The sequence below is a fragment of the Brachyhypopomus gauderio genome, chromosome 3 (assembly GCF_052324685.1).
Source record: "Brachyhypopomus gauderio isolate BG-103 chromosome 3, BGAUD_0.2, whole genome shotgun sequence".
Taxonomy (NCBI): Eukaryota; Metazoa; Chordata; class Actinopteri; order Gymnotiformes; family Hypopomidae; genus Brachyhypopomus; species Brachyhypopomus gauderio.
This window is the reverse complement of record NC_135213.1, coordinates 19,098,981-19,117,164: the sequence shown is the minus strand read 5'-3', so window position 1 is coordinate 19,117,164 and position 18,184 is coordinate 19,098,981. Positions and strand designations below refer to the sequence as shown.

Below are 18,184 nucleotides of genomic sequence, written 5' to 3'. Positions count from 1 at the left end.
ACATATGTCACAAATGCAGGGCATTTGTAGTCTCCGCAAAGCCCAAATATGAGCACACCTGGAGTCAATCGATTTATCTTCTTCTCATGTAAACTCAGAGACAAACATGGAGCTGTTTCCACAATGTATTCCTCGCTGCTGTGTCTAATGGATTAAGAATACCTGCACTGAGATGTATTTTACAAACCTGTAATGAGCTGGTCCTAAAAGTTATCTGGAGGTTAATAAGCCTATATAGCCTTATTAGGTTAAAGCAAGCATTAGGCTCATGTGTCAAAGTTATGCGAAGTTGTGACTTTTTACTAGATAGACACATATGAGTTAAGGAGAGAGAGAGGGGGGAGAGAGAGAGAGAGAGAATATGTGTGCATGTATGTAAAAAAAAGTTACAAATTTCCCAAATGCTGAACTTGGATCAGGCAGCAGACTTTAAGGAGGGATGGTCTCATGAGAGGACATGATTGTTCTTAGACACTGTCTATATGTTAATACATTTTGAAGAGTTGTGAACTACGGACTTCACCGTTTTAGGAGCAAAAGAATAACATACGTGTTATTATATCGCCTCCTAGTGGATATTTTGAGCTATTATTCTCTCACACCTTGTCATCCCTAAAAAGCATAAACTGTTAATAGTGAGATCAATGATTTATGTCAGGTCTCTTTATGCAGAATATATTATTTACCACTGGCAAGACGATCTTATAAAATGTTAAAATAACGTTCGTATTTCACTAAATCTATAGAATAGCCTTGTTATATGAGCTAAAGTAGATCTCTCATATTTGATTATTCATTAAAATAGCACAGACCAAGCCTTCCCTCTAGTGGTAAAGACAAGAAATAGACAAGACATGAGGCTGGGACGTGGATTTTCAAGAACTTCAAAACAGAACATTTTTCTTTTTCAGTTTGTTTCTTGAAAACTGAATCAAACCAATGTGGTAAATTCAGGGCAATTGCAGGGTATCTTTTGCAGAATCTAAAAGTGCGACCTCACGGACCTCCAGATCGCATGGTAGCCAGCACCTGATTATAGTGTGCGCCCAGGTAAAAACAGACCGCAGCCATAGGGCTGTGTCGTAGGTGTGTGTATGTATGTAATGTGTATTTTACACACACACACACCCCAAGCGAGAGAGATGGAGCAGCGCTTATAACGATTAGTGACAGAAACAACGGCGTCCTTCCCCGCGAGAGAGCAGGGCTAATTATACTTTATTGGAGCTCGGCCACGGATCAAGATTGCGATCTGCTGGCGGCTGCGTGTAAACCGACCCAGCTGGGTTACATGGAAGACCCTGTTCATTAATACTGATCACACCAGCAACCTCTACACGGAGCTGCCCAACGGTTCATTAGTGTAAAAACTCCAGATATGTTGGGGGGAGGCGGACAGACACACTTGGCCTTTAAACTTTGAGGGCAATGGATTGTTTTGCAGTCAAGGCCCTTCATACAGATGTCATAACTCCTTATTAAGGCGTGGCTTTCCTTATACGCCTGGGCTCAGTCAGCTGTGTGGGGCAGAACGTGTAGCTGTAACTGAATCTCTTTCTCCATCCCTTATTCTGGGAAGAGCAGCTGAGATCATCAGAAGGGCATCATGTGAGACAGGCCTGAGCAATGTTTGACGAAGCAGCCTGACCTTTAGAGCTTTGTTAATAGGGGAACTGCTTAAGAGAGACACTACACACAACAAAGCCGAGCAGCTTGATTTACAAACCTAAAAGTTTATTCAATCATACCAACACATTATGAAATAAAAAATCCAGGCAGGATCTTCCATACAGCCTCCAGCAGACAGTGAAAATGAACATTAATATGTATGTGTGGTCCTTTCTCCCCTACAGTCAAGGTTATCTTCTGCGTCAAGATGATATATTTTGATACATGATACAACCCTTGGAAGATGCAAGTTTAAAGCCCACTAACATTTAACGGAAATACCCAGTTTCCTTTCCCTCTGCTTGGGGGTTTACATGTAAATCATAAGGGAAACTTTTGGTCTGATTGTATTCAAGTGTGTCAATAGATCAGTGATTTAGCAATCAGAAAAATATATTGCAAAATACATAATCGACAAGACAGCACCACCCACACACACGCGCACACGCACACAGTATAAAACCCACATCCAAAGCAACACGCCACTAGCTTTCAACACTTTAGACCATACTGTACTCACTATAAAAATACTTATAAAAATAAAACATCTCAAATCTGAATGTCAGATTCAGAAAGAGAGACACCAGGCTTCAAAGCCCCCCACACTCACACCTAAGAATAAAGAAAGCCCCTGAAACTTCACACTCCATTTTTGCGCATAATATTGTTCCTGCAAATGTGCATGTTTGCTTTTGCTTAAAAGATGGATGTCAGAAATAAATAAATGCGGTGGCATTACATTTTTTAAAATAGGTGTTTTTCCTTTCCATAAACAAAAACAATGCAACCCACAGGCTTTCTGAGGAGCGGGTGTGGCCACTCCGAAGGTCTGGGTGGATTGGGCTCTCTGGAAGCAGTAGTCACTGGTCAGTGCTGGCACTGGTGCAGGTCACTGGTCAGTGCTGGCATTGGTGTACGTTGCTGTGTTCAGTGCTGGCCTCCGCCTCCCTTTGATCTTCAGAGATCCGTAGCGAGCCTGCAGTGAACACAGCACAAAGATTTACTTAACAGTGTGGTAGTCATCACCAAAACCAGTGAGCTTGTGCTTTACTTGCAGTTATGATCTCAATATCTTCCACAACAGAGTTTGAAGGCAAGGAAGCCACTCAAACAGGTGTAAATGCACGACAGCAGTTTAGCTCAAGCACTCCTGCTGAACAGTAACCACACTAGGATTCAGCAGGGGAGACACCAACAGCAGGCCGTCCCTGTGCTAAACAGCCTACCCCACGCCATGACACCCTCAGGTCATGGAGGATACTCAGTACTCGTACGTCTTTGCGGAGTTTGGAGCGTGTGAGTTTGACGCTCTGAGATCGTCTGACGCCACGCTGTGTCACGGCTTCGTCCTCTGAGAAGATCGCATCGCCATCCTCGTCGGTCCGGTCCTCTTGTTCATACTGGTAATAATCTGTGCACACACACACACACACACACACACACACACACACACACACACACACACACACACACACACACACACACACACACACACACACACACACACACACACACACACACACACACACACACACAGATAAGTCTGCAACCATAACAGTAGGATTAGGTCACATTTTATAATACATGACCTACAAGAAGACATTTTCCCAGTATTTTATCACAATATTGAGTAATTTCAAAGTTGAGTAGAATGTTGGAACAGGCATTTAAAAAAACATTATTCAATAAATGAAAGTTATGGCATATGTTATTTTTTACCAGGCACTTTATAACTCTAGCACTGTGTGTACTGACTGTATACCAGACAATTGATTGTGATAATGCCAGCACACGTCAGCAGTAGAGTTTGGACCTAGTTAAGGTTCACCTTAGAGTGAGTGCGTCAGACAGAAAGAGAGGGGGGAATCTGTGTGTGTGTGTGTGTGTGTGTGTGTGTGTGTGTGTGTGTGTGAGAGAGAGAGCGAGAGAGAGACAGAGAGCGAGAGAGAGACAGAGAGCGAGCGCATAAGTATGCACATGTGTGTGGGTGGGTGGTGTTTGACAGGGTGTGTGTGTGTGTGTGTGTGTGTGTGTGTGGCAGCTGCAGTCCTCTGACCCGCTCTCGGGCTGCTCCTGGCACAGCCCTCGCTCTCCTCGCGGACAGTCTGTGCCGGGGCGCCACGTGGGCACTGCCAAACCCCGCCCACCACCTTCTCCCAGCACACAGCAAAGCCAAGGCCTGCAGTACACAGCCAGCACCCGCAGGTGCGAAGGCTAGTGCATTGCTTATTTTGACCACAAGGGGGCACAAGAGATGCAGAAACAAGCCAAGATTCCCCCAGCCAGCCTCCTTTGTTTGCCTCCACACCCCCGACGATGTTTTCCATTAGTGGAACGAAACAGCTTCCTCTGGATCTAGATAAGGTGCAGTTCATTCTTTTGCAGCAGTTCTTGCTTTTCACAGACGGGGCTTTGGGGAGCACCAGCTCGTACATCCCTTCAGATGCAGCATTAAGGGTCTCCGACATGTCCTCCATGTTTTAGCCCTCTCACACCTCACTGGGGGGGGGTGCAGGGCCGCACCACGGGGGTCTGAGCCCAGAGTGGGTTCTGCTCCACTCTGAGCGGCCACAAGAGCCCAAGGAATGTGAGCGACTGCAGGGGCGGGGGGGGGGGGGCTGCAGTGCTAGAACAAAGAGGGAGACGTAAGAAGTGGCTCCACCGGCTTCCCCTCAGCTGACCCCTGATCCTCAGCAGACATCAAACCTCCAGCTAAATGGCACACTTATGACCCTCCCCCTGCTGAACAGGACTTGGGGATAGGCAAGTGTGTGTGTATGGTGGGGGGTATTTAAAACAACAACAACAACAACAACAACAACACCACCCTCCCCACACAGCTCCACCATTAGCCCTTTTCCTCGTGGGACGGCGCCCTTGGCGGTGTCCCTCCTCCTCCTGAAAGACGTTGGCATTTCGGGGCAGCACGCTTTATTGCGGGCTCTAGTCGCCGACAAGATGAGGACGACCCGGACGCTGGTGGAATTTCAAACGCGACATTAGCATAGCCGGAGAGAGCGTGTTAGCATAGCTAGAGTGCGCATTAAGTATTCTGCTCAGAAGACTGGCCGTCCCCGCCCCTTCCCCAGCGCCGTGGCGACACGCGCCGCTCTGGGAGACCTTTCACGCTCTCGACGTGCTGCCTTTGCTCATTACAGTCGGCGCACTCCAGACAAAGGAGCTCACGCCACCAGAGCCGCCTGGGGAGGGGGGGGGGGGGGGGGGGGGTGGATACGCCACGTGGGGCTCCCTCCGTCACGCTGGGCCAGACCGCGCTTACAGAAGGACTCGCACACCACACGGGCTTCTAGCATCTATGCTGCTGATGAATCTGTGAGGGAGTGGGGGCAGACCACCAGTAGATGACCAGTAGACCACCAGTAGATGACCAGTAGACCACCAGTAGATGACCAGTAGACCACCAGTAGATGACCAGCAGACCACCAGTAGACCACCAGCAGACCACCAGTAGATTACCAGTAGACCACCAGTAGATGACCAGTAGACCACCAGTAGACGACCAGTAGACCACCAGTAGATGACCAGTAGACCACCAGTAGACCACCAGCAGACCACCAGTAGATTACCAGTAGACCACCAGTAGATGACCAGTAGACCACCAGTAGATTACCAGTAGACCACCAGTAGACGACCAGTAGACCACCAGTAGACGACCAGTAGACCACCAGTAGATGACCAGTAGACCACCAGTAGATTACCAGTAGACCACCAGTAGACGACCAGTAGACCACCAGTAGACCACCAGCAGACCACCAGCAGACCACCAGCAGACCACCAGTAGATGACCAGTAGACCACCAGCAGATGACCAGTAGACCACCAGCAGACCACCAGTAGACCACCAGCAGACCACCAGTAGACCACCAGTGCAGGGGGAAGAACGGTGGTGTCTGTGAGGTGGAGAGCTAGCGCAGAGGTGCATGTGGAGACGAGCGCAGGTGTTAACGGCTAAGCCGGTGTTTACGGTGGACTCAGGGTGGTGCGTACCAGCTCCGTCGGGCTGGGTGGAGGCGGCTCTGCGGGCGGGGTTGGAGCTGGAGTAGGCTGGGTAGACCGCACCGTCGCTCTCGTCCTGCGGGATCTGGGACAGGTCGGCCATGCTGAAGCTCCTTAGCTTCTCGGTGATGGCGCCCTGGCCCTGCGGATGGAGAACACAGCGTGATCATACAGCACACCGCCAACATGCCATACGCGTACACACACACACACTCACGTGCTCACATACGCACACAGACACACCCTCACGCACACGCCCTTCAGCTGAGTGTGATGTCATGTTCACAAACCCGACGGAGCAGACATGTATATGAGCTAATGCATCAGCAGTGACTGGTCCAACGGGCCTAAAGCACTAGAAGGCTGCAGACCTGCGGCGGCTGGTTTAGATGGATGTGAGACTAAGTGAATGATGGGCCTTACAGAACAGATGCAGGATGGGATATATGGGGAGATCATTAGTGGTTAACGCCATATGTGTGAGGCAGTTTGAAAAATTAAACAAGGAAAGAGGAGAAGAGGAGACTAGGGCTGGAGGGGGATGGAGCGTGTGGGTGACACATCTCTCCCCATGCTGCAGACTGGAAACATTACCTCCATGGCAGAGAGCTGTGGGGTAGCACTCCTGTGGGACAGGGGGTCAGTACACGGTGAAAGAGAGAGAGGAAGAGATAGAGTTAGCAGTGGAGGAGAACTACACAACATGGCAACCCAACACAGGCAGGGATGGACGGACAGAAAACCACAGTAGAGAAAATGTCCTCTGAAGCAACGAGCACTCGCAGCATCAGGGAAACGCCTGAACAGCAGCCACGCTGGTGGAGGAGGCCGTGGCCGACGGGACCGGCCGCACGACCCGTCCCCGTGAATGGAGGCTGTATCGATACCGCACTAGGGCTTTGTGCCAGAGCACGTGTTGACTTCTGTCTCAACAAGGGGCGTCTCTCTCCACAGCACACACAAGCACAACATGCGTGCAGACACACACACACACACGGTCCCGTGGGGGCCACTTGCCTTGACGGCTGCCGAGACGGCTGCGGTGGCTGCGATGGACAGACCCTGCCTGCCCAAGTGCATCATGGTCTCATAGCTGCGCTCCTTTGCCTGAACGATGTAGTCATCAATGTCCTTAAAGCACAACACAAGATAGTGAGACTGGGAGCTCACGCACGCACGCACACACACACACCCCCACACACACACACACACACACCCCCCCACACACACACACACACACCCACACACACCCCCACACACCTTGATTAAAGACAAAACACAGCAAACTGAGTTAAGCGACCTTGGAGGATTTTAAAAGATGGAGGTTGCCATCTCATTTAGATTCTGCCAATTACACTGCACAAGATTCTGAGCTCCATGCAGTGGTGGTTTTGTAACCTAATGCTTGAAGTCTAGAGGACGTCTGGCTTGGAAACTGAACCCATCTGTTAACACCACCATCTACATCTACATCTAGTAACTGATGCTACTATGACACGCATAAAGAAGGATGCTTACATGCTAAAAAACATTCATGAGTGTAAACGGCTCACTGGTAAACCTCTTGCCCCAACCAAACGCACACACACACTGAAGCTTAAATTGAACTGTATACTTTTCAAAAGAGGGCCATGTTCAAGACGTTGATGTATTTGTGACTAAGATCTAATGAGTATAATGAGTAACAATGCTGAGGTCTCATTGGCCTGAGCCCATGGAGCAGTTTGAAAGATTACAACGTCTTTAAAAAAGGAAGAAGAGTGAATTACCCTTTCTTTTGAAGTCAGGAGAGGGTGCAGGATCTTTCTGTAGATAAGACTAGCTCCTCTAGTGTAGGGGGACAGGAGCCAGATCACAAAGGCGATCTTTATTTCATAATAGAGGGGGAACCTATGCACAGAACACACACACACACACACACACACACACACACACACAATCCTAGTAATCAGATGACATAATTACACTCATTAGGCCTGTATTACAACAAATTGATTTTAGAGATTAAAAGGCAACTTAATTTCATTAAAGCTTGATTGTAGCTTTGTCCCCCCCCCCCCATTCCTTGAGTGAGGGCAAACCAGCCCGCTCCTAAATGAAAGGGCGGTGTAGTCTGCCACTAATCAGGCGTGTTGGGCCAGCTGGAGCCTCGGTGCAAAGCAGGGGTCGTGGGCTGCATTAGCACGCCATCAGTCTTACCAGGCTATGGCCAGGTCGGCGATGGTCTCCGCTACCGTGTAGAGCGAAAACACGATCCAGTACATCATCCATCGGACCTGTGGGGGGAGGAAGGTTTGTGACGCACGTCTGCATGTAGTAATATACCAAAACTGCAGGTGATATCGAAGTCAGTATCGGGGATACACAGATGAAGCTGCAATGATAAAAGAACTATACACAATGTCCTGTAGTGCTAACAGATTGTTATGTAGTGGATTGTTAGCCTTGTAAAAGCGAACATGAGAACACAGGACACTGTGCAGGGTACTGAAGGGATGCACTCTGATTATACACAGCTGAATACAGCGTTATATCAAAAGCAGCAATACCCCAAAAAAAACACAACAATTTTACAATGCCAGCCATCAGGACTTCAGAACATTACAAACCCCGCCCTGCCTACAATCTCCTTTACATTTGGCAGGGTGAATGCCTAATCACACCACACCGAGCGGCTCCCTTATGTAAATCCAATCACACGTCTCTTCCTGGCACGAGACGGAACACAGCAGTGCGGAACAGAAAATCGTTACGGCCGTGACTTTAATTTCCCTCCCTGCTCTGCCGTTCCTTTTCTCCCTGTCGTTTTCTTTTCCCCTCCTCCGTTTCTCCCTCCCTCTCTCCGCATCCGGGCCTGCTTTGTATGCTCTGCCACCGCTCTCTCCTCCCGCGGCTTGGAGCAGAGGCAGGCTTTCACAGGGGCTCCTTAGCATTTCAATTTCAAAAGGTGGCACAGACGATCACGTGACTCCCCACACACACACACACACACACACACACACACACACACACACACACACACACACACACACACACACACACACACACACACAGCTCCAGGCTCGGGCTGAGGCTCTCTGAGGTATTAGGTGATATTTTCAGCCTGGCTGAACAAAGTAGAATGAATCTGTGCAGGGGCTGCGTTACTGGCCCTGACAGGCGGCATCGCATTTAATTGCTGACCTCCTCATGAACCTCGAGCAGTCCAAGAATGATCGATGCATTGCATCACTTGTGTTGGGGGGGAGGGGGGTTGTAGAGATATATCGATGGAGTGACAAACTGTCAATCGAAATGAGCTTGGTGTGAACCAATACTGTTCTGGGAACAGTTGAGGAATGCATGGAGGGGAAAAAATAATAATAATAAATAAACACCTTTCACACCAGTGAAGTGAGCAAAACAGGCACTGTAGACTTTGTTTTGGGTAATAATTCTCTGGGCAATCCCATTTATTAGCAATCAGCCATTACTGTGGGAGGTATGTGGGATGCCAGCAGAATGCTGAAATGAGGCGCACTACCTCACAGGAGAGGCGGTGTGAGGATGGGCTGGTAGGGCCCGCCCCATCTGGGCCCAGGTCCAAACATTCCTCTGCTGTCCAGCACTGTGACAGATCAGCATATAAGCCAGCTGCTTGAAGAAACCCGTGGTCTGCCACGACTCTGTGCGTGCGCCCGCAATGGCGGGGCCTCTCGGGCCGGTGACCCAACGACTAGGCGATCCGGCCCCTCCCACAGACGACCGGTGCATGCCGTGGGTTCAACTTTGGACATCACGGAAATTCAACATATAACAAAAAATGTGGGAAGATGTGGAGAGATTTGCAACCACAGGCCAAATCCAGCCAAAGCCTGGGCTTCTGTTAGACAGCATCTAAACCTCAACATAAACCAGCCAACCCAGACGATGACACTGTAACGAAAGGAAAAAAGAAGAAGAAAACAGAGCACAAAGCAACATTTGTCCAGGCTATTTTGGATGCGATTTGAAAAGAGTCTCTGAATGACTGGTCTGCCATTCAGTCTCCGGTGCACACAAACGCAGCCGCGGTCACGTTTGGGGAGCTGAAGCTGCTCGCGTGGAGTGGATGCGCCGCCTTCTGTTCTCCAGGGCTCTGCCAGTAAAACTCGGCCCGAGTTTACAGAAGCAAACTTTCCATTCCCAACACTCGATATTTTAGGGAACGGCACAAACACGTGTAACCTCTGGCTGGCGCAACCCGTGGGTTTTACAGCAGGTTTTTCCGGCTGTTTCAGCTGGGCCCGGTGCTCTCACACTACAGAGTCAGTGGGGAGTCACCTGTGCTTTGTTCACAGTGAATGAGAGTTGTGGCGTCACCAGCACGACGCCCAGAGGAGCCGTGAGACCGTAACATGGCCTCCGCCGTCATTCCCACGCTCCAGAAAAACTTCTGTGGGCAGAATGGTATTTTTCCCCCCTTCGTTTTGCTTTCAACATGGTGAAGCTCTAGGTTTGGATGTAATTAAGCTAACATGCAGCAGAGTGAGAGGGAGAGAGAGAGAGAGAGAGATGGAGTTGGGTTGAGAAATCCAGCTTAGCTCGGCACTAAAGTAGGCTACAGTTCTGCACAGGCTATATTTGTTGTAGCCTTGAGGCTTCATTTCAGAAATGCTGCAATGAATTACATCATTCGGCTGCATGCGCGCACACACACACACACACACACACACACACACACACACACACACACACACACACACACACACACACACACCTTGTCTGAGCCTCTAGAATGCTGATTAGGACAGGCTCGGACGGCTGGAGCAGTAACTCAGTCCAGCGGGCTGGAGAACATCTCTCAGGTTACTGGGACACCATGATGAGCGCAGACAGTGTGGTGACGACAAACGAGTGTTTCTGAGGGAGCCGATGTACTGGGATTCCACAGAAGCTGCAGTGCTGCAGAGTGCACACAAACACCAGAACCACAACCCACTGGACTGAGGCAAACCGGGCCGGCTCACCCACAACGGACGGAAAGGAACACAACAAGTTAATTGCTTAGACACCAGGAATATTTCCACGGTGACAAAAATAGGCTCTATATGGCTATAAAGCCCAAAGTGATGAAGCTCTGCTCAATGGAAAATGTAACGTGCTTTTAGTAAGATACTGCAATTTACCACCAATCCTCTTCATCAAACGATTTACTAACATCCGTGACAAATCAGTGGGTTTGATCAAGCTACAACATATGCCAGCAATACTGAAGCTGTTAAAATGTGTGTAAAAATGTACAATGATCGTGGCTCCACATAGATCTGTGTTTATGAGTTTATAGTAAGCTATGTGAAAAAAGGAGAAAGATTAAGTTGTTCCTTTGTGTGTAAACTAGCTGAACTTCTCAAAGGTTAAAAGCATGGTGTAGACGTGTGTGATAACATTGTTATGTTGGTATCACATCAAAATAGTTGGTATCATGTCAAATAGTTTACTAAACATACTAAAAATTTGTTTAAAATTAGAATTTGTCCAATATTTAGTGCCAATGCAATGATGAATTAATTACGAGCACCATTCAGATAGACGGAGCCAAATGAGATTCCACAGAGAATTCTATTTTACCACTAGTTATTTGCATAAAATACCAAATGTTTGTTTTCCTGTCAAATCTAATGGACCAGTGTTTGACATATTATCATGCATGTTTTATGGTTAAGTGTAATGAATCCACAACACTGGTGTGAACCTAGTCTCTGACAGATGTATCTATGAAGCCTTGTCCTTCACGCCAAGCATTGTAGCGGCAGAGGGATACAAACCAACACCGCACATTCAAACACAACGACACAGGGTCAGGATAGGGCACTGACCCCACTGTGGGTCACAGGTCAGCGGGTCGGATCCGGTCACATAGCCTGTGGCTGTTGCGCGGGAAACCGGTCCCTGTCACATCTCCTTACACAAGCACTGCTACACACCACAGCTCCACTCGCAGCTCAGACAGGAAGGGGCCGAGGGACCCATGAGCTTTACTTACATATTCTTTGACATTTTTGGTTTTCACTGCTTTGTAGGAGCAGTACGCTGGGTAGAGGTTTCCAAACACCAACCTAAAGGGGGAAAAAGCAAAAGAAAATAGATTAGTTTCTCTGAATGAACTGAATGAGTATGAGCAATGGTTATCTCCACAATGAGCGATTCTTCCAGGCCGTCTCCGTCGTTCTGGGTCCTGAGCTATTGAGCCACCCACTGCATTTCCACCCACTGATTGCACGCACAAAACAATGATTTCCTTTTACCCCACCAGTGAAGACGAGTAGGAAAGCTGCCAAACACAGGCAGATGGAGAGAGCACGCCACCCTGAACCAAGACAAAGGCTCTCCCGTGCAGTATATCGCACACAAGGTACGTAACGCAGAGCGTGAAGCACATGTAGCACGGTCACGTGGGCTTGGGGGGAGGGGGGTGGTGGCGTGGGTGCGGCCGAGCCGCCGGCCGACGGGCCCCGAGCCACAGCCGGCTTTTCATCTCGGAGGCTGCGTCTCTCAGCTGGGTCTCGTTTATTACGCTCCGCTCGGCTACGTTAGCCCATGCAGAAGGAGGCCTGGTGGAGGCGGCCAGGGGGAGCAGCCTTCTGCTTTCCTCGCTCCACCCTCCGAGCTTCCCGGCAGCGTCCGGCGATCCACGCTCTGCCTTGCATGGGGAGCACAGCTGTTCAACCCCCCCAAACACGCCGACGTCCTGCAGAGGCAGGCATAAACACGGGGGAACGGGGGGCATAAACACGGGGGAACGGGGGGGTGTGAAGGAGGAGTGGGCGGCGAGAACAATGGCCCAGAGCGAAGGCGGAGCTCCGCGCGGGAACAAAAGAGGGGGCCGAATGCCGAAGCGTGCGCGGCACTGCTGGACAGGACGCGTGTGGAAGCCGTCCACGAGTCCACCGCAGACTTCCCGCGGCTAATAATGCCAGCCCTTAGTAACTCCCAGAGTGCTGCGTGCCCTTTTCGGATGGTGATCCTCACTCTCCCAACGGGATCCCGGCTCCTAGAATAGTGTGGGGCAACTATGGGGTCTCTGCTAAAGTCTGCAGACAGAGTGTGCTTGACTCAGCAGCACAGGCTAAACTGGGCGAGCACTTGTGCCACGGTTGTACTGCCAGATATAGAGCAGGCTGTGTGACCTACCAACACCGCCTGGTCTAAAAACACTGACCCGTCACTACACCGGAGAAGTTCCAATCACAAGCAGCTGCTGGGAATGTTCCTGTAGACTTTTAAGATGCAGTGTCTATCTTTCCTTTGTTGGAAATGACGAATCTAAATCTCTGGATGTTATAACGCAAAGGGTTGAAAGAGCCTTGAGAACACGGACTCATAACATTGCGAAACACAGATTTTTCCGATGCGCTTATAACCCCCGGCTGGAAAGCATTTCAGCAAATGTGTGGAGTGAACACTTATATAAGAAACTTTCTCCCGGCCTTCTGTGGCCCACATCCAGGGATCCACCTTGGCAGCAGTTTATTTTGCTGTTGCCATAGAAACAACAGAGCTGCAGGGCTCTAACAATAGTCTTTGGGTCCCTGCCTTCCGCCCCCCACCTGGTACGCTATCATTTCAAGGTCCATGTAACAGTTAGGTGTACTTCTTTTAATAGGGGTCTATGTGGTTAATAACTGGTATTTCTCATTCATTTGGCGATTGTCTTAATGAGCTTTGAATGAGAGATTACTACAGCCACATGTGTAGTAGCAGAACAAAGATTTTAATGACCACTCATGTGTTTTGTGCTGCTGCAGAGATGCTAAGTGTGAGTAGTGTTTCTCTGCCACAGGAGCTGCACTGTGATCTGAAGAACGTGCTTGAACAGGGAACTGTAGCCCTCAGCTGCGTTCGACCCTGCAGAGCGTGATCAGGCTGCATTAAACACAGAGGGGTTTACTCGGGAGGGGCAGAACAGTTCAATGAAGGAGTTCAGGTGAATGAACCTCCTGCCTTCACCGTGAGCGTGATGGAGCATTTGAAAGACCTCTTTAATTGCCACAGCATTAACTGCCTGCAAATGAATTACCACACTCTTAAATTCAGCATCAATGCGGCTACAGAGTAAAGAAGGAAACCAGCTGGGACCTGCCACAACGCTGTCTTAAAGAAACGCCGTAACAGCACACCAGCTCATGTCCAACCCTTAACACACCATCACCTTGATTCACATCACTCTGCATGGCTTTTGTTTTTGCTGACTCATTCCCATCTCTGCTTTTATATGACAAACCCGACCAGGCTGGCGGTGCTGGGGGGTATAGGAACAAATGTGCCTTCTTAAAAAATGACATGCATTGAAATGAATGTAGTAAAAGTCCCTCGTCTCCTAAATGGAAAAGGTGATCAGCCTAGTTGAGCTGGGCCAAAGTCTGAATAAGCATTCGCACAAGCGAGGCAAAAGTTGCACAGCCCGTCGTCATGACACAAAGCTGCATTTACAGCAGACAATGAACACAACGTGCAAGAACCAGGAAGCCCCAGACATTCTCATACAGACATTCCTCAGAGCCGTTTTGCTTTAGGTTTAACTGAGCAGGTCATTAATAAATACATTCTACACTCCACAAAGTGAAAGGATAAAAAAAGCAAACAAGAAAATATGTAGTACTGATGTGCACTTATAGAATTCAGTAGTCCTTCCACCACTCAGAATGCTCATTGAAATTTTTTTTTCTAAACCATCAGTGATTTAATTCAGGTTATATGCAAAATATTAAAATAGATAAATAAGGATCTCTTGAGAACACATCTAATAATGCTACCTTAGGCCAGCTACGCCGGTGAGCTGATAGAACACACTGCACCCTATGTGCTATAACACAGGAGTCCATCGAGAGTCCCTGTCTGTAAAGCACGTGACATGTCAGACAAAAAGACAATGAGATGAAACAAGCAGCCTATGGGTGGCCTTAACTCTAGAACAAGTTAAGCAACATTTTTAGCACCCAAATTGGTCTATTTCGTCAGGGGCTTTGGGAACTCTGCTCAAAATGCCTCTTGTGTGTCCACTGACCGCTGGCGCTCCCTCGGTCACACTGCAATAGCGCCCGTGCATCCCGCCTGATGCAACAAAAACAAACATGCTGTTTAACGTCGCCGGCTGCTTCCATAGAGACGGAGCCCTGCTTCCATAGAGACGGAGCCCTGCTTCCATAGAGACGGAGCCCTGCTTCCATAGAGACGGAGCCCTGCTTCCATAGAGACGGAGCCCTGCTTCCTAGAGACGGAGCTCCGGAGGAAGTGCAGTCTGCTGAGAACACTCTCTGAGTGATGCCAGGGGCCCCCGGCCGGCAGCAAGCAGCTGAAAAAATACAACCTTCAGGCGGGCCTCTGCATTCTGGTTTAGGTAAACTCTATGCTTCCTGCTAAGGAACACTGACGTGGTACGCCCACTGGGGGCCATCGGCACACCCAGGCCGCCGCGGCCAGCCAGATGCTGGGGGCTCGTGATGAAGAGGAGCTACAGATCCAAAAGGGCCTCCATTCCGACATCTGGTTCAGCTCATAAGGCTGGACCGATTTTTCCCTTAAAAAGGCAAGAGTAACAAAGACGATAGCTCTACTCAGCTTTAGAGTTCTGGCATATTGCTCTAACAGAAAACGGAGTTGACATCTAGACGGTCTTATTTATTAAATCATCAGTAATGCTTTAAAATTGCTTTAATGTGTTAAATGTGTTCGATCCAAAAAGATGCATTTGATGGTGTAGCCTGCACTTCAAACGAGGAAGACCAGATCAAACTTTGTTTTTAAGGTGGCAATGTAAATCAAAAGACTAATATCAATTGAACTGTAGCACACCAAAATGTAAAAACAGCTAAATCAAAGAAAAAAAGATGAATAGTATCTGAAAGACACTGCATAAAAAATATAGCATCCTGGAAGTCCAGGAGAGGTAGTGGACTTAACATTTTGTAACATTAATTGGAGGAAGCATGTTAGTTCAAACCACATATGAGTGGGGTGCAAAAAACAGCTCAAAGAAACGACACCAGTATCACATGTAATATAAATGAAAGCCATCAGCAGAGCTGTCACAAGACAGTTGAGGACACCTTAGCACAACTTTTGGGAGGTGAGAGTGACTAATACCAGAAACCATGCAGTCAGGCTTGTCCCGGCATGATGTGCAGACACAAAGGAACATGTATTAATGGGTCTGCCAGTAAGATACTATTAGAAAACCAACAAGGATATAATCAAATGAGTTAGAAGATATACTGGAACATTGTTATTTATATATATATATATATATATATATATATATATATATATATATATATATATATATATATATAAATAACAATGTTCCAGTATATCTTCTAACTCATTTGATTATATCCTTGTTGGTTATATATATATATATATAAAACCAACGTTTATATATATATATATATATATATATATATATATATATATATATATATATATATATATATATATATATATATATATATATGTTGGAATCCTTTTTAACCAGATTGGGGCTCTTTTTTTCTATTTTATTTGTATTTTATATATATATATATATATATATATATATAAATAAAATAGAAAAAAAGAGCCCCAATCTGGTTAAAAAGGATTCCAACATGTTTTCGTAGATGAACAGACAACAGAGAATCATCCAGAATTCTTTCCCCAAATCTAGAAAATAAATTTTGGTTTTGATAAACTAAAAGGACGCCAAGTATCGAACACATTACACTTGTTTCTCTTCTACATTGTTCTAAATACCATGTAGCAAATTAAAGAGTAAAATAACAACCCACACACACTAGGTTATTTAATCCAGGCTTAAACAGTATCGCAAGGAGAAAACTGGCATTAACCAAGCTGTCCAGGGGGCCATAACAACCATACTCTGAAAACCCAACTGTTGTAGGATGAGCACATGTAAATCGGGTAAATCAAGATCCGCTTAACTATCTCACCTTAAACAATTATGAAAGCAGGAGCTATGGCACACAAGGGGGAAAATCTTAAAGGTCCAGATGAGTCAAAATCCCTGTAATACTCAAGCCTCGCCCTTAAAACATGACTACGCACGACAAGCACCAACAAAGGAACTTGGCCACTGACGATAGAGCAGTTACTGTAGTTTAAACTAGGCATGGAGAGAAACCACACCTTATATGTTCATATGATCACTGGGCCACGCAGTTGTGTCAGTAAAACATGTCTGGCTTACGCAGTATCAAATACACCAGGAGCGACCCAGCTATGTATTCAAATATAACTGAGCAGACGACCAGACGAGGTTTTTACGGGCGGTGTAGCTACCCTGCAGCTACGTTAGCTAGCCTACGCACAACATATGCAAACCAGCTAAAGCTGTTGCATTAAAAACATTTAATGCAATGCATTTTGATTTTAAAAATCATATTATGTAGCTAGCTGGGTTAGCTACGACACGTTTATATGCTAGCTAACCAACACACCTATTTAACGTTTCAAGACACTAACTACCCTTATTGAACATCTCTCCATCTCTGGAAGTCCTAAACAGAAGCCAGATGTGACCCAGCCAGTCCAGACACTGTAGATCTAGTGGAGCTGTGAGGAGAGGTGGCACAGCCAGGTTAGCCTAGCTAGCACACCTAGCTCAACCCTAGGTACAGAGGCAGCGGCTCATGGCTAACTAGCATCAATGTTACCAATAAAATAATAACCTCGGCACAAAACCACCACGACACCGACAAAGATGATCAAACTTACACGACGGTCCTCGATATAATCCACGAAACCATCTTCCCTCAGGTCGGCTGGGCATGAGAATCAGAGAAGGCCCGGCGAGGTTGGACGAGGAGCGCGGAGTAGCCGTTAGCCAGCCAGCTAGCCTTCAACCGCCGTGCTTCAAGTTATGTGGCAACTTCTAAAGTGTTAGCTAGCCCGCTAACAACTTTTTTTGTGATTCGGCTCACAAATTACATCGTCTTAAAACTAGTTTCTATAAACTCTGGGGGGAAACTCCGATATCTCTCTTAAGGACCGCAGGGGCTTTATTAACTGGACTTGTTTTTGGCGTCTTGAGTTGCTCGCGAGCCCCCGACCTAACCGATGCTCCTACGGGCGTACAGCTAACAAGGTGCGCACGGTGACGTCACGAATAATTTGATTTACTGGGACCACCTCTTGCTTTGTATGATTGGCCTACATTTTTGTTTACAAGAAAGTCGTATAGTGATTGGTTCAAATGCAAGTTCATCAAAACGTGTCACTTCGCTTACTAGAACACGAACGTGTAAACAAGTGCAACATGTTCAACAATACTGTTCAAAATACGTTTAGTAAAATAGAGGTATTTAGACAAATAAAATTTGTCGAACACAAAAACGATGGGAGCACCTGGCGCACACACACATACTCTGTACTGAAATAACTTTGCATAAAAAATTGTACAAAGGAAAAAAGAAAACATTGGTATGAAATGATTAGGACGCACATTTTTAATGAAGGTTGTACTAATCTATTTAGACCCACACATT

At 47.4% G+C, this 18,184-nt stretch overlaps 1 protein-coding gene across 2 annotated transcripts; it reads right to left on the bottom strand.

Moving 5' to 3' along the window:
• Positions 1–1,713: 1,713 nt before the first annotated feature.
• Positions 1,714–17,787, bottom strand: reep3b (receptor accessory protein 3b). 2 transcript variants are annotated; one of them, XM_077000016.1, is made up of 8 exons: positions 17,415–17,787; positions 11,689–11,761; positions 7,884–7,960; positions 7,454–7,574; positions 6,702–6,815; positions 5,676–5,826; positions 2,943–3,079; positions 1,714–2,644 (listed from the first exon to the last, which is right to left on the bottom strand). In XM_077000016.1, the coding sequence occupies exons 1-8, from the start codon at positions 17,444–17,446 to the stop codon at positions 2,558–2,560; spliced, it is 792 nt and encodes a 263-aa protein (XP_076856131.1). In that variant the 5' UTR covers positions 17,447–17,787; the 3' UTR covers positions 1,714–2,557. The 2 variants fall into 2 exon arrangements, with proteins under 2 accessions (XP_076856131.1, XP_076856132.1); XM_077000017.1 differs by lacking the exons at positions 11,689–11,761; positions 17,415–17,787 and adding an exon at positions 10,423–11,667.
• Between the last annotated feature and the right edge of the window lie 397 nt (positions 17,788–18,184).

Bases quoted from the DNA above. Each gene is read 5' to 3' on its own strand.
- reep3b (XM_077000016.1), bottom strand. From the start codon at position 17,446: ATGGTTTCGTGGATTATATCGAGGACCGTCGT. The intron at 7,575-7,883 runs GTAAGACTGATG...TTCTGTGCATAG, and splicing joins GCCGACCTGGCCATAGCCTG to GTTCCCCCTCTATTATGAAA. The intron at 2,645-2,942 runs GTACGAGTACTG...TGTTCACTGCAG, and splicing joins GCTCCAAACTCCGCAAAGAC to GCTCGCTACGGATCTCTGAA.